Raw genomic sequence first — 21,728 nt, 5'->3', positions numbered from 1 at the left:
TCCTCCAGATTTATTGGCAAAGGAGGTTGAAGCCCAGATTTGGGAGCCACAAACTAAATTTTAATCCCAGCCCTGGCTGTTTATTTTCTTGTAAACAGATCTTTTTTTATCCCCCTCAGAAAAGGAATTCATGATTATTACAGAAGCATTAAGAAGGGAGGACAAGATCTGTCCAAAATGGACCACTTTTTGCATTTTTCTGTATTCTCTTCCTTCTCTATGCAAGTGTTTAAAAACTTGGGATAATTATTATTGTGTATATGGAGCTTTGTTATAATGTCGTAATTCTGAATTTTCTCAAGTTAGAAATTAATGGGAAACTTTGTTTTCAGTGGTTACATAACATTCCATCATTTAACTGTGCTGTAATCCAAACCATTCCCCTGCAGTTGGACATTAAAGTTGTTTGCAGCTTTTTATTTTCATAATAGCATGGTGAACTAAGTCTGGCCTGTATATCTGGTGCATCCTTGCTGTAGGTTTCTAGAAATAGAATTAGAGTGTCAACTGTCAGGGCCCCTGGTGTGTGCCGCCAGCTCGCTCTCCGGAAGCAGGGTCCCTGTTTCCCCTCATGCATGGTGCACGACAGCCATTGTGTTACTCTGGTCTCAGCAGCACCGTTTTTTGGCAAAATCTTGGTCAGTGAGAGAGGTAAGTGATTGTGTTTTGTTTCTCATCTCAGTTTGCCTCCCTTACTAGGGAAAAGTAAGCATTTTCCTTCATTTTTTGTAAAATTCTGAAAAACACAAGCAAAAAGTCATTCATCCAAGATCCTACCACTGACATTTAAAAAAATATATATTTTTTCTAAGTTAAGAAGTGAATGTCTAACCTAGTTTCTCTTGCCCTGCTGAGAGACACACGTGGTACCACACACGGCTTCCCTAGCCTGTCCACGTGTTTGCAGGCATAAACACGCAGTGTCAACACACTTGTGTTTTTAAAGCCAAAATGGAAAGATGAGGTAATTGGTCTTTCCTAAAAACATACTTTATTATTAAGTATTTTGGAGGAACTCTTCATGTTTTTGGCCTTCTCTATTTCTTTTGTGAATTTGCATTTCATGTCCTTTACCCACTTTTCTATTGAGTGTTAGTGTTTTTTTCCTGTTTTCTATGAGAACATAGGTGAAGGTATTAGCTCTTTGTCTATTAAATACTATCACAGATTTTTTTCTTTGTTTGCCCTTTCCCTCTTATTTTTATTCGCTTTGACTTATGTACAGTGGCTTTAAGAATGCCTTTGTGAATAAAATACAGTGTGTGTGTGTGTGTGTGTGTGTGTGTGTGTGTGTGTGTGGAAAAAAAAAAAAAACTTCTAAAAAAAAAAAAAAAAGAATGCCTTTGTGCAGTCAATCTGTGATTTCTCTTTGATTTCTTCCTTTTCTTTTACTAAAGCTGAGGAAATCTTATTTCCCCACCCTGTGGCCAGTTAAATTGTCCCTCATTCAAGGAGATCGGAGAACTTAGTTCAAATAATTCAACAATGATGACGATAATAGCTAAGTCTTATGTAAACTGCTTACTACCGTCAGGTACTTTAATCCTCACAACAGCCTTTTGGAAGACCTGGGAAACCGAGGCAAAGAGAGGCTAAGTCACTTGCCCAAGATGAGTCAGCTTGTCACACGGAGTGAGGTTCAGACCAGGCGGTTTGGCCTCAGAGACTGGTCTTAATTTCAGGTCTGCGTGGACCCTTTCCGATCCCGGCTAGTCCTGCTTCCTCGCATGTGGCACCTCCCCACCAGAAAACAAAGAGCCGATTGCCCCTGTCTTCTTCCTCCCATTTCCTGACAAGTCTGTTGCTTTGGCTCTCAGGTTGCTTTCCCCTCTGCCCCACCTGCGGCATCCGCTGCGGGCCTGTCCTCCCCCACCTGACCCCAGCCCCATGCCTCTGCGCTGCCCGGTGCTTCTCTCTCAGTCTCTCTTTGTGTCACTCACACACACACACACACACACGCACACCCTTCTTCCCCAGCCCTCCTGTGTGTGCTGTGGACCCTGCTTCTCCAGCACTCCATCCACACCTCCTCGTCCAGCATGTCCCCCGTGCTCCTGAAACTCACTCTCCGATACTCACAGTTGGTGGCGATGCTTCTGACCACCAAGTCCCCGCTGGGTGTAGCCCTCCAGTGCCTGCCTTCTTGTGGCCTGTTATGCCATTCTAACCAGGTTGTGCTGAGAAGGCAGCCACGTCCAGAGTGACTCCTGCCCAGATCACCCTTCCTGGCTCCACTTGGGGCTGGTCCTTTATTTGTGGGTGACCCTGGAGGGACAGAAAGGTTCAGGTACTGGCTGTGTTGAAAAGCCTTTCTTGGCCCTTAAGTGGACAGAGTGAGGCAGGGGAGGGGCAGACTCTCCCCTCCCCTCCCCCCCCAGCAAAAGTTGGAAATTCACAGAGAGCAATACTTGAATAAATGTGGTTTGTATTTAATGTTTAACATTGGATCGCATCTGATCATACGTCTTTAATGTGTCTATTTGGCATCAAACTTAAACGATTAGCATACGGTCCTGTAGGATAGGACTTTGTATGTTTAACTTACCATGTTTTAAAAATGCCTTCAGAATGAGAAAAAAAGGTAATACGTATTGGGAGAAAAAATAAAGGAGTGTAAAGAAGAAAGCAAAAATACCATAATCCCACCACATGTACACTTAAAATATCATTTTATTTCTAGTGTTCGTTTATTGTAGTGAGCATATTGCTTTGATGGAAACATGAGGCTTTCAGTACCCCAGACATGTAATGTGCAGGCATCTAAAACCTTTTATTTTTCTTCTGCTTTAAAGGGGCAGCATGGTGGAAGGAAGAAAAGGAGAAAGTATTAGTAGACATTAGAGATATGAGCTACATAAAAAGGGAATCCCCCTCCCCTTGGGCCTGTTAGTAGACCATGCCTAACATTTAAAAGAGGAAAAAACCCAAATTAAAAAAATTTTTATTTATATGTACATATATATATATGCATACATATTATATATAATATATTTATGTCTCATGCTAAATTAAGTTTTTCAGAACCACATTAAAAAAACATCAAGCATATTCTTGGCATTATTTACTTGAAAAGCTTAAACTAGTTTGGAGCAGTCTCTGGAGTTTTGCCTGTTCTCCTAAAGTTCATCTATAAACAAATAAAATCATAAATACACAAATTACTCCTCAGTTGAGTTTTTACACGATTTTTCTTCAGTAGTAATTTATATGAATTGCACATATCAAATAAACAGGTGAAGGTCGGAGGATTTATTGCTGCTGAGGTTAACGGCAAGCTGACCATAAATTACTAACAGATGTTTTTCCTTTTTAGCCCCTTAGAAATGTTATAGGCGACAATTTTTTTTTCTTTTTGCAGAGGCTGAGGGGAGGTAGAGAAAGAAGGGAAATGAAAACAGACTAGAGATTGAGAAATGTATGTCTGTTTTCACTAGTGCTGGAATGTTCTGAATTCAGATGGAGTTGGTCTTCAAAAGTTAAAAGAAAAAACCATACACAGGTTTTATTTGTGTTAGTAAGTTGAAACCCTTACTAAAAGTTTTCTTTTTCCTCTTTAGCAGGAAGATCCTTATAGGAAGAAGAAGCCTCAGGAGAAAAAAGAAGGAAACTTACAAAATTTAAATTGGAATAAAAATCGAGCATGTAGAAAAAACAAGAAAAGGGGTGCTGCCCAGGTCTTGAGGTGTGTGATTTTTACAGTCCCTTTAAATTTTTCATTTATTATTTACTCTATAATTTTACATTTAGCTATTATGTTTCCATCTTATTTTTGTTACATTGGATACAGATAATATGAGAGTGTAGATGTTTGTGTTTTGAGATAAAGATATAGTCTTAAAAGTAACATATCTTCTGGTTATGTTTTTATTTATTTTGTTGAAAACCCCTTAAGATGAGCAAAATTTTAAAATTTTACTTAATAAAATGCAAAAAGCTATAGCAGGTTTTAGGGAAAAAGCAGAGCCATCCCTCCACACCAGGGGCGTTGGAGGAGCAGGTGGTAGAGGACCCCCGGGCACAGGCAGGCCCGCGGTCCCAGCTTGACCCTGACCGTCTGGGGTCCCGATAACACAAGAGAATAGTCCCCACGCATAGAATCTTTGCCCCGATCGATCGTCCAGCAGAAGGTAGGTTCTTCCGCTGTGGGAAGTGAGCTGCAGATACTGCGAGGTTTGCCTGAAGCCCCAGAGCTGGTCAGGGGCAGAGCCAGACATGACCCCAGGCAGTCAGGCAGCCTCCTTGGGAAACCTTGCTTCTTTTCTAACCTGTAAAATGAAGGTGCTGACGTGTTCGTGCGGATCCCATATGTCTGGGTTCCCAGAAGTAGCTCTCCAAGCCTAATTTTACATAAATTCTGCAGCTCGAGAATTTTTTCCCACCAGGTCAGTAGCGCATCCATTCTGACGCCACATATGGAGCGCCTTTGGCAGACCCGTGCCCCTGCGCCCTCCGCCCTGGGGAGGTCCCTGGGGAGCCTTTCAGGTGGCCGCCGCGCTGACGAGCTCCCTGATTCCTGTCCCGAGTGGGCTTTGGAGCCTGTTTCCTCCCACCGTGCCCCTCCATCCCCACCGCTCCGGCTTTTCTTCCTTTGAGCGCTGGCATCTGGGGATTTCTCTTTCTTGTGAGCTCAGCTGGGTACTTAAATGTGTTGCTGTCAGATTTGTTCTCTAGCAGTTCCAGATTTGCGTGGGGAAGGGATTCCACCCTGCTGTAGTGGTTGCTCTTGTGGTTGGGAGGGAACTGTGGCAGAACCGCCCACGTGGTAGCCAGGACCCCCGCATGGGGGCACGTAACACACTGCTTACAGCATCTGCCCCCTTTGCGATCAGGAGCTCAGACCCTGGGATTCAGCCCTGTAACACGCGCCCCACCCCCCTTCCCCGAATGTCCTGTTCTGCAGGAGGAGGGCCAGGCGACCCCAGGGGGCCTTCAAGCTCTAGTTCTGTGTCCTGCAATCAGCAAAATGCAAATAGGAAAAAAAGAAAGATACGTATTATTAGATTATTGATGGGTAATTATTAAATTATTAAATACTACTTACTAATGGGTAATTATTCTTATTTAGGCTAAATTATTTGAAAGCTGCAATGTGGTCTCCTATAGAAAGGAAAGTCACACCTTGTATCTTCATAAAAATTTGATGGACTTATGTGGTCACTTTAAAGTGGCATGTTTTTCTGATGTGGACATATAGAAAGATATAAAATTAGGGTGGAATTTCGCCAATTAAATGTTACAATATATTTTTGAAAGCAGATTTCTGACATGCTAAAGAAACAAATTACGTTGTTAAAGAATAACTTCCAAGTAGCTTGTAGGTAATCAGAATGTTTTGAGAACATGATGCTTACGTAGGTGGTGGTTGTTGGATTGTCTGTTGCCAATCTGTCTCTATACTCTGTCTCTATACTCTTTACCCTGAGTGGTCACAAACCACTGAGACCATCGGCTTCATTTCACAGCTGTCCTCCTACAGATGTGACATGAGGTACGGAAGTTGGACTGTGTGAAATAATCACCTAGGTCTTCATGTAGCGTTCTCTGACACATTTCCGTGTCCCCATTTACAAAGCTGTATTACAGGTTTTCCCTCAAGTTCATGGTCTTGTTAGAGAGATATAAGTGTTGGACTGTGAACTCCTTGGGGGAGGAACTTCATTCTTCTTTGTAGACGCCACACCTTTCCTAACAGTACGTGGCTCATGGTCGTCACTCCACAAATGTTTGCTAAATGAATGAATGAGAATAGATTTCAGTTAACGCTCAGACCTTCCCCCAGACGCCAAGGAGCAGGTTCATCTACTGAGAGTCATGTTTTACACGAAAACCAAGGAAGACATACAGAGAGTCATGTGTTCTGGTCCTGCACCTGCCACTTACCAGTTGACCTTGGGGGACTCATTTATCCTGTGGAGTTTTACTCCTCTCACTGTAAAATATGAAGAGATTAAATGAGCTCCAACTTAATTCTCATTCTAAAACAGCAAAATCTTGTTCTTCCTAATCTGTCTCCCTTACTTATCGTCTTCTCCCAGCAGACCTAGAGAGAAGAGGGCTCAAGTTGTCCCAGATTCACATTTTCACCTCTGCTAAGTCTCAAGGAAAGCAGGTATGTGTGTATGCACGAGAAAATGCAGACATGATTTTTTTGTGGCTCTTCCAGGCCTTCGGAACAGAGTGAATTAAAGCTGGTGTGCAGTGAATTTGAAAGATCTGAGCTGAGCAGTGCCATCGACTTAAGGAGCTGGTGTATCCAGGAAAACCCTGGGGAAGCGTGTAAAACAGATGCTGGCATTGGAAGCAGCTTACCTGCCTCGCAGGGAGAGGCAGGTATGGAACCGCATGGAGCTATAAGACAGTGCTTCTGTCGGGATTGTTGTTGATTGTTGTTTCCTCGGGGAAGTGCCCAATGTGAGAGATTGTCACTTCACTCAAGCCTGAATGGAAAGCTGTCCGGATGAGACAGTAGGCTGCGATTCTTCTGAGCCCGGGCAGGCCCCTAGTGTTGCCCCTCCTACCTCCCACTCCTCTAAAATCTGGCCATTCTCGACTGTGTCATGCAGACAGCTGAACAACAGTGGGTGCTTGCTCAAGACAGGACTCCCTTGGTGAAAGAGGGGGCTAGGGGAAAGCCAGGGGAGAACAGTGGCCCTTCTCACACCCCTGCACCAGGTGCTTCCTGCAGAGCCGGGCTGCTGCTCCACCGAGGGCTGCCGGCCAGTGAGCTGGGGGCACCAGGGCTGGGTCCAGGGTGGGGGGGAGGGTGGCAGGAGAGGAAAGTACTGGGGGGGGTGTGTGGGGCACTGACACGCACATTGCCAGACACATGTGCGTTGTTTGTTGGTCTTTCTGGAGGTTCTTCCCACCCACACATAAGTAATACTCTGAAACTCTCGGTGGACATTTAAAAACACTTTTTATTAGAGTCTAGTTGATTTACAGTGTTGTGTTAGTTTCAGGTGTACAGCAAAGTGAATCAGTCATACGTCTATCTTGGTGGACATTTTAATACAAGAGAGAGAAATTACCTACACGTCTCCAGTCCGCGAGAGTAGCCTTGATTTTCTTGAGAGAAGTACTTGTTATTTCCAGAACCACTTTTAGGTCGAGATAATTGTTGGTGTTGACTCTCTCAGGCCAGACCACGTTCACTGTCTGGCCCACGGCAGAGCCTGTGGGGCCCGTGGCTCACCCCCGCAGCTTCCTCAGCGCCCATCGTCAGTTTCAGGGAGCGTCTTCCTTCTCGCTGGATGGGTAGAGGGAGCAGATCCTGAAGCTGAGCCTTGCCTTCTTCATAACTTGGCCTCTCTCCTTTTACTGGAAGTGGCATCAGGTTGAAAACTCTGTAAGCGAAACACGACTCCTCTCTCACTTCCCACAGAGGGTTACTTCCAGAAGCCGGGGAAGAAGCGCGGGGAGAAATCCTGCTCAGACTCCAGCTCGGACTGTGGCAGCTCCTCGGGCAGCGTGCGTGCCAGCCGGGGCAGCTGGGGCAGCTGGAGCAGTGCCAGCAGCTCTGACGGGGACAAGAAGCCCACGCTGGGCCCTCAGCACTTCCTGCCGCCTGGTGAGTCTGGGACTGAGGCCTCCTGGCCCTCCTGCCCCGGCGCCCAGAACAGGGGCCTGATCTGCCTTCCAGTGCCGCCCGCCCGCAGTGGGCTCTGCATTCCCGTGCTTGCTTTGCTTTTCATTTTATCCACTTTCTTTTTCTTTCTTCCTTCCTTCCTCCCTCCATTATTATTATTATTTTTTTAAGTCTGTATCTTGGAAACAGTTCGAAGAACTTCCATGTTTATTTTTTCACTTGTACATTTTTTTGTTGTGGTAAAGTATACATAACACAAAATCTACTATTTTAACCATTTTTAAGTGTACAGTTCAGTGGCATTAAATACGTTCGCATTGTTGTGCAGTCATCACCACCATCCATCTTTGGGCCTTTTTCCCCATCCCAAACAGAAACTCCATACCTGTTAAAATGTAGCTCTCCCTTCCCCACCCCCTACAGCCCTGTGAACCTCTATTCTGCTTTCTGTCTATGAATTTGAATACTCTCGTATCTGGTAAGTGAAGTCATACAATACTTGTCCTTTGGTGACTGGCTTATTTCACTTAGCATGATGTCTTCAAGGTTCATCCATGTTGTGACATGTCAGGATTTCCTTCCTTCTTAAAGGCTGAATAATAAATATTCTGTTGTGTGTGGATAGACTGCATTTTATCTCTCTATTCATCTGTTGATGGACCCTTGGGTTTTTCCACCTTTTGCGTCTTATGAATAATGTTGCTATGAACAGTGGTCCTCCCTTGTTTTTGAAAAATTTAAAGATACAGGAAAGGTCGAAGAAGCATCTATATTTCTGTCACCTAGAATTAATAACTCTTAATTTTGTCATACTCGCCCTCCTTTTTTTTAAGGGGTAATATTTTATAGTCTGTTCCGCTTCCTCCTGCTTGAGAGACTCACTGTCCGCTGTCATGGGCTCGCTGTGTCTTCTTTTAATCCATACTTTATTTTACATTCATATATCCACCAACAAAACAGAGCATTGTTTTTAACTTACATAACGGAGATCATGCTTCAGTAAGCATGCTGCGTCTTGCTGTTTCACTCAGCGTTGTTTGTTATATCTCCATGTCTACATAAAGATTTAATTCACTCCTTTTCACCGTCATGGTCAACATAGTACAGGTTAAGCTTTGTTATCAGGACGGGGGGGAGACAGGGGTTCCATTGGCGTCACCGTGGCATCCATGGGACGCTCACTCTGTATGCAGGGCCATGGGGGGCTCTCCCCGTGCCTCCAAGGACCTGGGCTCAGAGGGGTCGCGTGGCTTGTTGGACGCCCTGGGACCTCGCGTGGCTTGTTGGATGCCCTGGGACCCTAACTCCCCCCGAGCCCAGCCCACTTCCCACTGCCTCCCGCTCCTTACAGCGGCCTCTGCTGTGTCTCCTGCCAGCAGTGATTACCTATAAAGAAGCTCCTGTCTGGGAGACCTGGGCCCTGGCACCATAAAAACCTAGACAAATGCCCACTTGTGATTTCAATCCGTTTCTCAGCCTTTTTCGCATCGTTGGCCCCTCCTGCAGGTGCCTTTTTAGACACTGTTTGGCTAATGACCCCCCACTGACATACATGTACATCTGTTTATTGCTGTGTTCTGGAGAACGCATGAGGGCTTGGATGCAGGGCGGCTTGCGGTGTTTTGTTTGGTGGCGGGGATGGTCTTCTTGGCCACTGAAGGCAGTATGCCTGATGGTGCTAATGTGAGAGTTTTTAAAATTGGTACTTAACATCAATAAAAAATAGAAGCGCAGCTCTCGCTTGGGGGATAAGGCCAACAGCAGGTGAATGAGAAAGGTGATTGATGGCCTTGCTTGTAACACAGGGCATAAGACTCAGTCTAGTTATGTTCAGAGGTTGTATAATAAATATCAGGAAAATGTCCCCAATATAATTTTTTTAAAGATTTATTTATTATGTACATATTTATTTTATTTATTTTTGGCTGCGTCAGGTCTTAGTTGTAGTATGCGGCATCTTTTGTTGTGGCGTGTGGGCTTCTCTCTAGTTGTGGCGTGCAGGTTTTCTCTGTCTAGTTGTGGCACGCGGGTTCCCCAGCACGTGGGCTCTGTAGTTTGTAGCATGAGGGCTCTAGTTGAGGCTCATGAGCTCAGTAGTTGTGGCGTGCGGGCTTAGTTGCCCCGCGGCATGTGGGATCTTAGTTCCCTGACCAGGGATGGAACCCGTTTTCCCCTGCATTGTAAGGTGGATTCTTTACCACTGGACCACCAGGGAAGTCCCCCCCAATATAATTAATTGTGTAAAAGATCAAAAACACAAAGTATTTTTGAAGTATCATCCCAGTTTTATACGTATTCATACGTAAAAGTTTTTTTAATTAAAAAATTGACTGAATATGTGAATATCAGTTAAAAGTGAAAAATAAATCACTCATAGGGGTTAACGATGTTAGCGATCTGCATCTTAACACAGGATATACACAGTTGAATTATGCTTATAAAAACTTGTGATCACCTTTTTGTTTTTATGCAGGAGACAGTGTTTCACAAAATGACTTTCCCTCTGAAGCTCCCATCTCCTTGAATCTTTCTCATAACATCTGCAATCCCACGTAAGTGTTTGGTTTTCCAGCTTTTACAGTATGTTTTAGGTACTGCTTTTTTCTTTCATTCCGTGTGTTTCTTCTTTGTACTTGGTTCTGCAGGCTAAAATAGGAAAACCTTTTTAAGGATGTGAGAAAGTAAAATCTGATTTTATTAATAATTCAGGGCGTACAGTCTTTCCAAGACAACACACTTGTGTGGGAGCGTCTCTGGTATCGCTGGTCCTTTCAGTGATACGGCCGCGTTAGAAAAGATGTCACTCCTGAAAGTAGGAAGAACAGTAGTAACAGTAAGGATGGGAACCAGCTACTCTTTTCTAGGACTTGAAATAAAACTGAGCACTGATGATTCACAGAAGTTTGCAAGAACCTAGAAGACACTCACATGTTTACAGTTTCACCGTGTGATGATCTCTGCAGCATCGGACAAAATAAACAAGCACCGTTTACTGAGAGGGAGAAGAGGAGGGTATGTTAGAAGGAGAAGGTTTCAGAGTGAGGAGTGTGGTTAGGTTTTAGGCACCATGAGAGGACAGGGGGTGGTGTCATAAAAATGGAATGGATGAGGAAAGCTCTATGCGAGCTCTTTCTGTTAGGGGTAGAGAGTAAACCAGGAGTGGGAGGTTGCTGCCAGCTGCTGGCAGGCAGATTGGAAACTGCAGACTACTTTAGTTAGCATTGTGCTGTTGGTGTTTGTTAAAACAAGACTTCCCTGGGGGCTTCCCTGGTGGCGCAGTGGTTAAGAATCCATCTGCCAGTGCAGGGGACACGGTTCGAGCCCTGGTCCAGGAAGATCCCACATGCCGTGGAGCAACTAAGCCCGTGTGCCACAACTACTGAGCCTGAGCTCTAGAGCCCACGAGCCACAACTACTGAAGCCCACGTGCCACAACTACTGAAGCCCGCGCACTCTGGGGCCCACGTGCCGCAACTACTGAGGCTGTGTGCTGCAACTACTGAAGCCTGTGCACCTAGAGCCCATGCTCCACAACAAGAGAAGCCACCGCAATGAGAAGCACGTGCACCACAGCAAAGAGTAGCCCCCGCTCGCCACGACTAGAGACAACCTGCGCAGAACAACAAAGACCCAACGCAGCCATAAATAAATAAATGAATGAATGAATACATACATACATACTCTTACACCAAAACAGAAGATTGAAGGTAGATGTTATTTTAAAAAAAAAAAAAAGACTTCCCTGGATCTTGGGAATTTAATATTCCTCAGCCCTTTTTTGGGTGTATACCTTTATGTCTCTAGTATCTTTATGGCTTTTGAGGGGAAGAATTCATGTAAAAACGCAGTCAGACTTAGTTACAGAAATTCAGCATTTCCTTGTACAGAGAGGGTCAGTGGCTCCTCATCTTCTTGCTCTCCCTGCAGAGACGTGAGTAGCTTCCCCCGACACGCGGACGCCCCCTGTCCCAGCCTTCCTGCCGGGCCTGCGGCTGTTGAAGAAGATAAAGGTGAGGCGCGTTGCTCTTGCTCCGGACACCGGCCAGGTGTCCATGTCGCACTGCTGGCCGGGAAGCTTGAGGACAGACAGAGCTGGCTTGTCTGTGCCCCGGCTCTCGAGCATCGGGAAGGCCCCTGCCCTCTGCCCTGGTGTCCTCGGGGCCCCTGGCCTCGGCTGCCCCTTCTGCACGGACCCTGAGCTCCCTCCTGGGACACAAGGCACAGGTGGCCTGTGGCCCCGGAGCAAGGTGGGGCCCCTTTACAGGGGTTGCCTCCGCCTTTAGCACCCTGTCCCATCTAAGATGGCAGAAAAGCGGGGAGCAGAAGGAGGGTCCGGTGCCCCGATTAGCCGACTTGCACCTCTGTCTGGTGTCTCTGCCTGTCCCCCGTCCCCACCCCTCCCCCTTGTCTCAGAAGCCTGTCCACTGATCCAGCCTCCCTCCTGCACCAGTGCTGAGGCCAAGCGCTGAGCTTCTGCGGCCTCAGCCAGGCAGGGACAGTGGCCCAGGAGCCTGGACACGGGGCCCAGGGAGGGAAGCCGCTCCGCCCAGGGTCTGTCCCGGAGGTTAACTCCAGGCCCCCTCTCTTTCCTTCTCCTTCCCTTCACCTCTCTTGCCCTCGTGTCTCCTCTTTTCTCCTCGCGCCTCCTTCCTGCCTAACCAGGCTCAGGAATGGTGGCAGGATAAGCCTGGTTGTCACCCTCTGCGGCACCGTCGAGCTCTTGCTTTTGCTCATGTGAATCGTGCTGGACTAAAGGCTGCCAAGCACAGTGGAGCACTTTTACTTTGAAGGCAGGAGGCTTCCAGAGAGATTATCTGCTGTCAGATTATCAACAGAAATAAACTATTCGTGAGTTGGATCTGCTTACTGGTCCAATAAAAATAAGTGTTTTTGATGAAAAAATACTCTTAAATTCAGTAATTTGCTTAGGCAAGATTTAGGGAGGTTTAGAAGGTACCGCCTTTTCTCTTTGAGGTGATAGAGGGGAAAGAGGATTTAATTAACGGTGAGGAAAAAGAAAACCTGTGTCAAAACAGGTACGCCTGACATGTTCTCCTGTCTTTTTGTCGTCAGTTGGAGAATTGTATGTCATCTAGTGTCTTATCCATGTTGTGTGTATGTGTTTCAGGTGCCTTTTTACCTCGTCTTTGTTAATAATCTGCAGTTACTTTTTGATGACCCGTTACAATCCCCGTTGAGGCCCTAAAGGCACTGCGGAAACAGCCCTTGTTCACGGTCACTGTCCGCAGGGCCGGTGCCATCCCCTTCCTCTGCCCGCACCTCCCTCACGCGCCCAGACTCAGTCCTCCCACCTGCTGTTACGTCACCTCTGGGCCCCCTCCCCCTGCGCTGCGCCCTCCTTGCAGAGCCACGGGCGTGGTTTTGCCCAGCTCTCCAGCTTCTCTGCCTTGTGCCGTGCAGATGAGCGAGACTGGAGAGCAGCACACACAGCCGGCCGGCCGCCAGCCTCCCAGCAGCTGCGGCGCCCCCGTGCCCACCTGTCAGTCCTCTGCCTGGTTCTCTTAGCTGATGCTTCCTGTTTCCTGGGGAGGAGAGAGGCTCCGCCTGCCCCGTCCTCCACCCACCACCCCCGCTGCCCTCCTGCTGCGGCCCATGGGTTGTCAGGCTGCCCTCCTCTGCGGGGTCCCGCTCCGGCTCAGCGCCGGCGCCAGGTTTTCTCTAACGGGTCGTCCACAGCAGGATACATACATACCGTGAGACCTCCCATCCCGTCCTTAACACAGAAGCAGCCAGACTCTCTCCCTTGACCCCCCCTTATCTGGCTGCTTCTGTGCCCACTTCTCTGGGAGAGCTGCTTGGGGGAGCCGTCTGCCTGCTGCTTAGATTCCTTTCCTCCTGTTCTCCCTGAAACCGCTGGGGCTGGCTGTGCCGTGACACCTGAGCAGTGTCTGCAGGGCCCCAGTGATCTCCGTGGCCGGGGCCCCATACTCCGGCCTCCTGAGACCTTCTGCTCGGGCTGTGACCTCGGGGGTCCCGGTGCAGTTCCCCTCGGCTCCCCCAGCTCTCATGCTCATCTGGGTCACGCTCTCCTGGTGGTCCGTCCACCTCCAGCCCCCTGACAGCTCCCACTTCTGCACAGCCAGCTGCCATTGCCATCTGTCCTCGGGCCTGCACCGGTGTCCCGTCCCGAACGTTCACCTCCCCAGCCCTACTCCTCACACCGCCTCCCACTCGGGCTTTCTTGTTGCTCAGGCCAGAAGTCTGGGCGTCATCCTGGACTCTTTTCCTCATCCCCACACGGGATCTGTTGTCTCACTCTCTGCCTCTGCCTTTCAAACAGACCCAGAATCTGATCACTTCTCCCCATGGCCACCGTTCTTTCTCACTGCAGCCTCCCAACAGGTCTCTCTACTTCTCACCTCACCTCACTATCTCATTGACTTTTATTTTTTTTATTTTTGGGATATAATTGATACATAACATTATATTAGTTTCAGGGGTATAACTAATGTAATGATGCATCATATGTACATGTTGCAAAACGATCACCACAGTAAGTCTGGTGAACATCCGCTACCACCTTACCGTCTCTTTTCAGCACAGCAGCCAGAGGGATGATATTGAACGTGAGTCAGATCACATCACTGTCGAGACCGGGGAAGGGTCTGAGGCGTTTACCCTACTTATTACGAGCTAACAAGTTAGCCTGCCATGATTTTGTAGCTGCTGCCAGAGGACAAGAGACTCCTGGGTCAGAGAATAGGACGCTTAGCACAGCAAGCAGCCTGAGCATCTTGTAAGCACACCTCCTTCAGGCCCCCAGTCTCTTGGGGGCGATGCAGGGGCGCCCAGGTGGTCGTCTGCACCGGCAGTGGTCAGTGGTTGGAAGGGCTCCTTTCCGTTACAGGAAAGGAGCCCTGAGCTTAGGGAACCTAAGGTTTTTGTTCTGTTTGGTTGTTTTAATAATAGGCAGGAGACATTATCTTTATTATGTTGGACGAAGCAAACTTGCCCGTTGCTCTAGGGGGAGACCCTGTCTCCATCTTCTGAGGCTTTGTTTAGCAAATATCCTTGGAAAGATAGGTCAGAACGTGGGCAGTCAGAGCATCCATTCCAGGAAGCAAAGAAACGTGAGAACCACAGAGATTGTCTCGAAGCAGCATACACACCCCTCGTTTCTGTGCGGTCTTGGCTTCTGGTCCATTTGTTCATGAGCACCTGAATGCAGAGGCGGTTCTTGGTTGATCTGATCTTAATTGGCTCATGCAGCCTCTGGTTCCAGCGATTCTCAACAGGACTTTCGCGGCAGGATGCCCTGCCCTGCAGGACTGACCGTAGGGTCCCTGCCCAGCCGCTGAGCGAGGTCCCAAACACCAGGGTGGCCTTAGGAGGTGGACCTCGTCCTTGAGAGACCCCCACAGCTATGACAGCTACGTGGTCTCTGGTGGTGTTTCTTTAAACGCTCGAGGGTCTCTCTGACCACTGTGAGCTACAGGTCTCCGGGTCTCCAGGCGGGTGATTGCCGCCAGCTCCCACACAGGGGTGCAGCCCTGGGGGCGCACATGCTGCCTGGAAAGCGAGAGTTGTGTCCACGTATTCCTGTCCATGTATTCCCCCCATCCCCGTGTGGCCTGGTTGGCTGGTAGACCTTCGGGTTCCCGGTGCATTTCGAATAGTTGAGTCTATTCTTTCTTTGTGGAGTTCCTGCCCGTGTGCAGATGGCCAGTCCCTTTAATCCATGCCATCAACCAATGGCGTCCATCCGTGCATCCCATGAATGAGCAACGGCTGTGGCAGTGAAGGTGGAGACAAGCAGAGGTGCTGCAGGTGTTTGCTGGGAGGAGCAGGAGCCGGGCGTCCCCTGGAAAGGTTTAGGGGGACGGTGTTCAAACTGAGGTCAGGACCATATGGCCGTGTTGGCACACCCAGCAGGCAGGCGCTTCCACGGCTTGGGAGCGCCGAGCTGGGACAGGGTCCCTCCCGAGGAAGGCTCGGGGGCAGTTGTGGAAAACAGGGCTCACTCACGTCACTCCACGCCCCGTACCTGCAGGGTGCAGGGTGTTCCCTCCCCTGGTGCTGAGGTTGGCCCCCTCCACTGCCACAGAATCCTTGTGTCTCATCCCTGGGGCTGTAGCAGCACCGTTTTCCCAGCTTCTTCTTTTGTTTGTTGTTTGTCTCCGCTCACTTGAATGTCAACGTGTTCACTGCTGTGTCCAGGGAATCCTGACGGGGCTTTGCAGGAAGCAGGCAGGCCCTGCAGTGCTTGTTGAGTCACTACCATGATCTCGTAATCCGGGCCAGGAGACGGTTGTGTCCCGTCTGAAGTGCAGGTCAAAGCAGCGCGCGGCCCTTGCACTTTACAGACCGAAGGGCTCTTGCGGCGGGGAAGCCGCGCGGGTGATACGGGCTGGGGGCGGGGCTTCCTGGAGGGAGGAGAAGTCGAGCTGGTCCTGCAGGAAGGGTGGTCGAGGGCTGCATGAGAAGGAGGGGGGCTGAGAGGCCTGTTCTCTTCCGCAGGTCTCTACCCCCCGGGGGACCTGTGGCCCGCACAGCCCGTGTGTGTGACCAGCGGCTTCGGCTGCGCCCTGGAGAGCAGCGGGCCGGCCGTGCTGCCCGCGCCCGCCCCGGTGCACAGCAGGTATGCGCTCCATCCCGACGACGGCAGCAGCGGCCAGGTCCGGGCTTCCTCCCCAGCTCCTGAGCTGGGTGTTGCCAGCTGCCTTTTGGAGTTGAGCTGTGATGTCTGAAAAATTACAAGCCAGGAATTGAGAGAAACGGGGAAGGAAAAAAGTAACACAGCCGGTGACCACGTCACTGTTTTCCTTTTTAAACTGAAAAGATGAGCTATTCATATATTAGAGGCAAAACTGAAAAAACAAAAACAGTCCCTCATAATTCCTGCCCGCTAACTGAACAAAAATTTCCATTTTTCCTTGGCATTAATCTTGAACACATTTAAAATTTTTAAAGATCGAATAATTTGAGTATCGAAAAATAGTTCCACAGTGGCAGCTTCTTAGACTTGGCATTAGATTTATCATTCGATTATGAAAACTTGAGAAAATTTTAATATCTGTGTTTAATCAGAATCCAGTTGAAGTTTTTTGGGGGAGTTCAGCTTATTACAGAGGTAGTTACTTTCTTATTTCTATAATGAAAATCCAGATTGCAATTGGGATCAAAGCATCTACCATGAGTCATAGTCTGGCCTTGCCCCGAGTGGAAGGTGGCAGTTAGTAGCGGATGTGTTTGAGCCCCCTGGGTGGGTGCTGGGACCCTCGGCGGTGTCCCATCCTCCACGTGCTGACAAAGCCACAGCCACGGCACGGGTTCTGCCTCTGGTTAGACTTCACAAACGTGGGTGGGTTTTAGTTTGTTGTTGTTGTTTTTTAAATGTAATACCTTTTAGTTAAAAGTGAGAGCAATTTTCTCTTTCAAATCTTGATCCTGCTTACATGGTTTACACCTAACCATGGGCAAGTTTTTTACAGTCTAAGTGAAAGTACTTCTCTGGCAAACTGAAAGCCGGGTTTTGATCCATTCCCCTTATCTAGGCATAATTTATTTGCTTTTTCTTGTCTCATTTAAAGAAAAGCTCCCCTGCCCCCACTTTCCCCTGAGTCCTTGGCTCTCTGTACTCAACAGATCAAACTCCATCTCTGACTTTCTTTGGAATTATAACTGACATACAGTATGATATTTCAGGTGTACAACATAGTGATTCATTATTTTTATACATTACAAAATGATCACCATGTAAGTCTAGTCACCAACTCTCACCACACAGAGTATTACAGTGTGATTAACTATGTTTCCTATGCTGTACATTAATTACATCCCCATCGAAAGGAAGTGGGCATCCAGTCCAAGCCATCCATCCTGCAGTGCTGTGTCATTGGTGATGAGCGTTGAGTTAGTAAGTCTTTGATTCTGTGACAATAAAGTACTTCTTTTATTTTCCAGAGTTGAGGAATTAGCAGCGATGAAGATGCTGGGCAATAACATCGTACTCCTCTTTCTTTCCTTGATCTGTTGACATCCTGTTTCTGAAACTAGACCCCTTGTTTTTTGTAGCAGTTTCATTGATTGGAATGCAGCGTGTGAAGGCCAGTTTCCCAGTGTGTACTGCCCCCTGGAATTGAACGACTACAATGCCTTTCCAGAAGGTAAAGCTGTTTGGACAATCCTAATGCCATTCTTTTTTTTTTTTTTTGGTTGTGTTGGGTCTTAGTTGCAGCCCGCGGGATCTTTCATTGCAGCGCACGGGCTTCTCTCTAGTTGTGGCATGCGGATTTTCTCTCTCTAGTTGTGGCGCGGACTCCAGGGTGCGTGAGCTCTGTAGTTTGCGGCACACAGGCTCTCTTGTTGAGGCACGAGAGTTCAGTAGTTGTGGCACGCGGGCTTAGTTGCCCCGCGGCATGTGGGATCTTAGTTCCCTGACCAGGGATCGAGCATGCATCCCCTGCATTGGAAGGTGGATTCTTTACTACTGGACCACCAGGGAAGTCCCCCAGTGCCATTCTTTTATTCTCAGAAAGTCAAAGCAGGAAGGGTGTGTGGACTCAAGGCACTTACTGCAAAGAATGTGCCTTTGAGAATGATCTTCCAGGAGGCTGCTGAGTCAGTCCTTCATGTGGGTCCAGCACGCCTGCCATATGTAATTTTATATGGCCTCAAAAAGCTCTCTAAACCCGGGTGTCTGGGGACTTGTACAAATAACCCTAATCTATTTAGTCCTTCAAATTAGGTAGAACGGGGTCATTTGGATCTATGTGGACCTAAACTGTGGATTATCCATTGGATTATCCATTGGGAGGCTGGGGTTAGTTACTCTTTTTAGGGAAACAAGTCCCAGGCGAAGTAGAATCATTTACCTGCTTGTTCCTCACATGTCCTGACACTTATGCCCCTGGATGGTGCTGCAGAAGGAAGGGAAGGAGTTTGAAGGGGAAATTGTGAAAAATTGCAGATTCTTGGGCCCAAATATAAGTACAAGATGCTTGTACTTATCTGGGTTTTGATATATGCAGTGCTCTATGATAATCACAAGGGGGTGCTGTGGTAACTTTCTTCCTGCCTGTGAGGCTGTGTTTATACCTTCTTACTGCTGTCGGATAAGTGCTTGGTTTCCTATTGCTTTATCAATGCAAATGGTGTATGTGTAGATGGCCGACATTGGCATGACAGGCAATAAAAGAAAATTTTAAGGACTGGTAAGAACCTTGACACTATTCAAATCTATGGTAGTATTTACTACTATGGAAGTATAGCAGCATTTTAGTGTATTCTGTGTATTAGAAAGAGTCCCATCAAATTATCAAATACAAAAAATTAAGCCCAGAGGAAGAACTTCCTGAGGGCTTCCCAGGTGATATGTCTCATGGAGTAATTATTTTATGTTCATCTTTAACTTGTCAATATAGTAAGGCCTTGAGAGCTTTTTCTGAGAGTGAGAATTCCATTCTCTCCAGAAAAATGTTCACCTCTGTCGATGTCTCCCATTCTTTGTAGAAAACATTAACTACCCCAATGGCTTCCCCTGTCCTGCCGAAGTTCAGACAGACTTCATTGACCACAGCTCCCAGTCTGCCTGGAACAGCCCCCCAAACGTGCCGACCGCCTGGGGACACGCCGGCCTCATCAGCTCTCCGGTCAGTGCCGCCCGGTCCTGCTGTGCCCGGGTTCTTTCTAGTGCCTGCCTCATCCTGGTCTTTCTGTAGCTTTAGGGTTGGGTTCAGATCAGCCAGAGCCCGGCTTGTTCCCCTTAGGTCACCAGCCGCCCTCTGCAGGGGCCTCACACGTGGTCAGATGGGCGGGGGCTTGCAGACACTAGCAGCCAAGACGCCCCAAACCACTCTGAGGAGAAATGGTTGTCGATGGCATTGAACTTGGGCCAGGAAGCCCTCTGGGATGCAGCTGTGTTCCTGTGGCCCCGCTGACCTTTCATCTGTGGGAGGAGATGAGATGAACCTTCCAGGAAGGTCAGGCAGTGTCAGCGACAGGGCTGGAGGGCTTCCTGCCTGGGGACACCCTCTGTGCTTCTCTGACACCCACTCTGCCGCTTTTTTACAAATAGAGGGCATTTGACCTGTGGGTCCGTCCTTGGGTTGAAAAAAGTTTTATCTATCAATAGTTTGAGGGGAATTTCATGACCTTCTGTTTGAGAAAAATGGAATTAAAGCCACCCAGGTGGTTGAGAATAGTGTAATAATGTCCAGGTAGCTTGGATTGATTCCACTGTGGTAGCCACGGGTACATAGTCAACCTTGCCATTGCCTTTCTAAGGCTCCTTTATTTTTTTAAACATTTCTTTTTTTTTTTTTTCCTTCTCCTCATGTATCCTTCAGCCCTACCTCACAAGCACCCGAAGCTTGTCTCCGATGTCTGGACTTTTTGGTTCCATCTGGGCCCCGCAAAGCGACGTGTATGAAAATTGCTGCCCCGTCAACCCCACCACGGAACACCCGACTCACATGGAAAACCAGGCAGTCATGTGCAAGGAATACTACCCTGGGTTTAACCCATTCCGTGCCTATATGGACCTGGACATATGGACTAGCACCGCGAACAGGAGCGCAAACTTCCCGCTGTCTAGAGACTCCAGCTACTGTGGGAACGTGTGAAAAAGATTCGCGTTTTCAACAATGTGAATAAAGAGGCTTGTGTTTTGATTACTAGCGTAAACTGGTTGTTGACATAGATTGACGTTGGTGGATATTTTGGCACTTTTATATGAAAATAAAATTTTTAATGAAATCTGGGTGCTCTATTTTTTTTAATCCTTCACAAATCAGTGATAGAAACGAAGCATCCATGTGTCCTAACTTCATAACTCAAGAAGCGTGTCAGACATGCCAAATGTTTAAATCAGAACCGGGGCGGCTTCTAAGAAGGTAAGAGTTGAGAAAGAAAGCACTGCAGTGATTGCCCCCTCCGTGGGCATCGGACTCCCTGGGAGCTTGCAGAAAGTGACTTTGATCAGGTGGCATTCCGAGGGATGCTGCTGTAATGGGCCTGTGGCTCAGGCAGCCAGGATTTTGTTTCAAGTGCTCCGTTGATTGAAACGAGCCTCCAGTGTTGGGAAGCCAGCTGCCAGTCACTTGCCTGGAGGGACCAGTCCTGGTGGGCAGGGCTGCTGGGGTGGAGCAGAGAGCCCGGCACTGTTCTGCTCGACCGTGTGACAGGGATGTTCCCTCCCCTCCATCAGGCCAGTCACCAGGGGCACGACAGCAGTAGGGACATGCTGGTAAGTGTCCGGTTTCCCTCCGAGTGAACAGGCTGAGTCCAAATACAAGTACTGAGCGGGTTAGGGTGTTGGTGCGTGTTTGCTAGGCTGGTTTGTATCTGCTTGTCAGTGATCTTAGAAATCCATGTGATGGAATTATCTGTTTGCATGTATAAACTTTGAAAACATTTCAGCTTTTAATAAAAATGTCTTATTTTTACATTTTGTTTTGTCCTTATTGGAAATGGAGTGGGAGAGATTTTTGAGTGGAATGCTGGGTTCGCTTGCTTTTTCTTTCTCTTTGCCTTGGCCGTGTGGGACCCTGGACGAAGGGTGAGTGCACTGTAACCTGGGACTGCCCTCCTGCAAGGAGCACCTCCGAGCATGCACGGCTACTGGAAACCTCTCAGGCTACCGACTTGGAATCCCCCATCCCCAGTACTGAATAATGCTGAAAAGTAGTTTAGGTTCTAGGTATATACCCAAAAGAATTGAAACAAATGCTTGTGCACCATGTTCACTGAAGGACTAGTCACAGTAGCCAGAAGGTGGAAACAACCTAAATGTCCATTGATGGAAGAATGGATAAGCAAAATGTGGTATATACAGACAATGGAATATTCAACCTTAGAAGGGAAGGAAATTCTGACACATGCTACATCATGGATGAACCTTGAAAACGTGCTGAGTGAAATAAGCCCGTCACAAAAGTACAAGTATTGTATGATTCCACTTATATGAGGTACCTAGTGCGGTCAAATTCAGAGTCAAAGTAGAATAGAGGTTACCAGGGGCTTGAAGGGGAGGGGAATGGGGAGTCAATGTTTAATAAGCTCAGAGTTTCAGTTTGAGGAGGTGAAAATGTTCTGGAGATGGATGGTGGTGATGGTTACATAACTGTGAATGTACTTCATGCCACTAGACTGTACACATAAAAATGGTTAAAATGGTAAGTTT

General features: G+C 47.8%; 1 protein-coding gene across 4 annotated transcripts in view; it reads left to right on the top strand.

Annotated features, from left to right (window-relative positions):
* TMEM131L (transmembrane 131 like) overlaps positions 1-20,302 on the top strand; it is a 157,900-nt gene extending 137,598 nt beyond the window's left edge. For 3 of the 4 annotated variants that reach the window (XM_061191594.1, XM_061191593.1, XM_061191592.1), the window contains 9 exons: positions 3,558-3,682; positions 6,164-6,330; positions 7,382-7,567; positions 10,059-10,137; positions 11,513-11,595; positions 16,064-16,184; positions 17,621-17,712; positions 19,058-19,197; positions 19,894-20,302. In XM_061191594.1, the coding sequence (XP_061047577.1) occupies positions 3,558-3,682; positions 6,164-6,330; positions 7,382-7,567; positions 10,059-10,137; positions 11,513-11,595; positions 16,064-16,184; positions 17,621-17,712; positions 19,058-19,197; positions 19,894-20,169 (1,269 nt within the window). In that variant the 3' untranslated portion in view covers positions 20,170-20,302. The other variant, XM_061191595.1, reaches the window with a different exon arrangement.
* Positions 20,303-21,728: the final 1,426 nt, after the last annotated feature.

Source organism: Eubalaena glacialis, chromosome 5, assembly GCF_028564815.1.
Source record: "Eubalaena glacialis isolate mEubGla1 chromosome 5, mEubGla1.1.hap2.+ XY, whole genome shotgun sequence".
Taxonomy (NCBI): domain Eukaryota; kingdom Metazoa; phylum Chordata; class Mammalia; order Artiodactyla; family Balaenidae; genus Eubalaena; species Eubalaena glacialis.
Note: the sequence above shows the minus strand (reverse complement) of the source record. Positions and strands in the feature narration are given on the sequence as shown.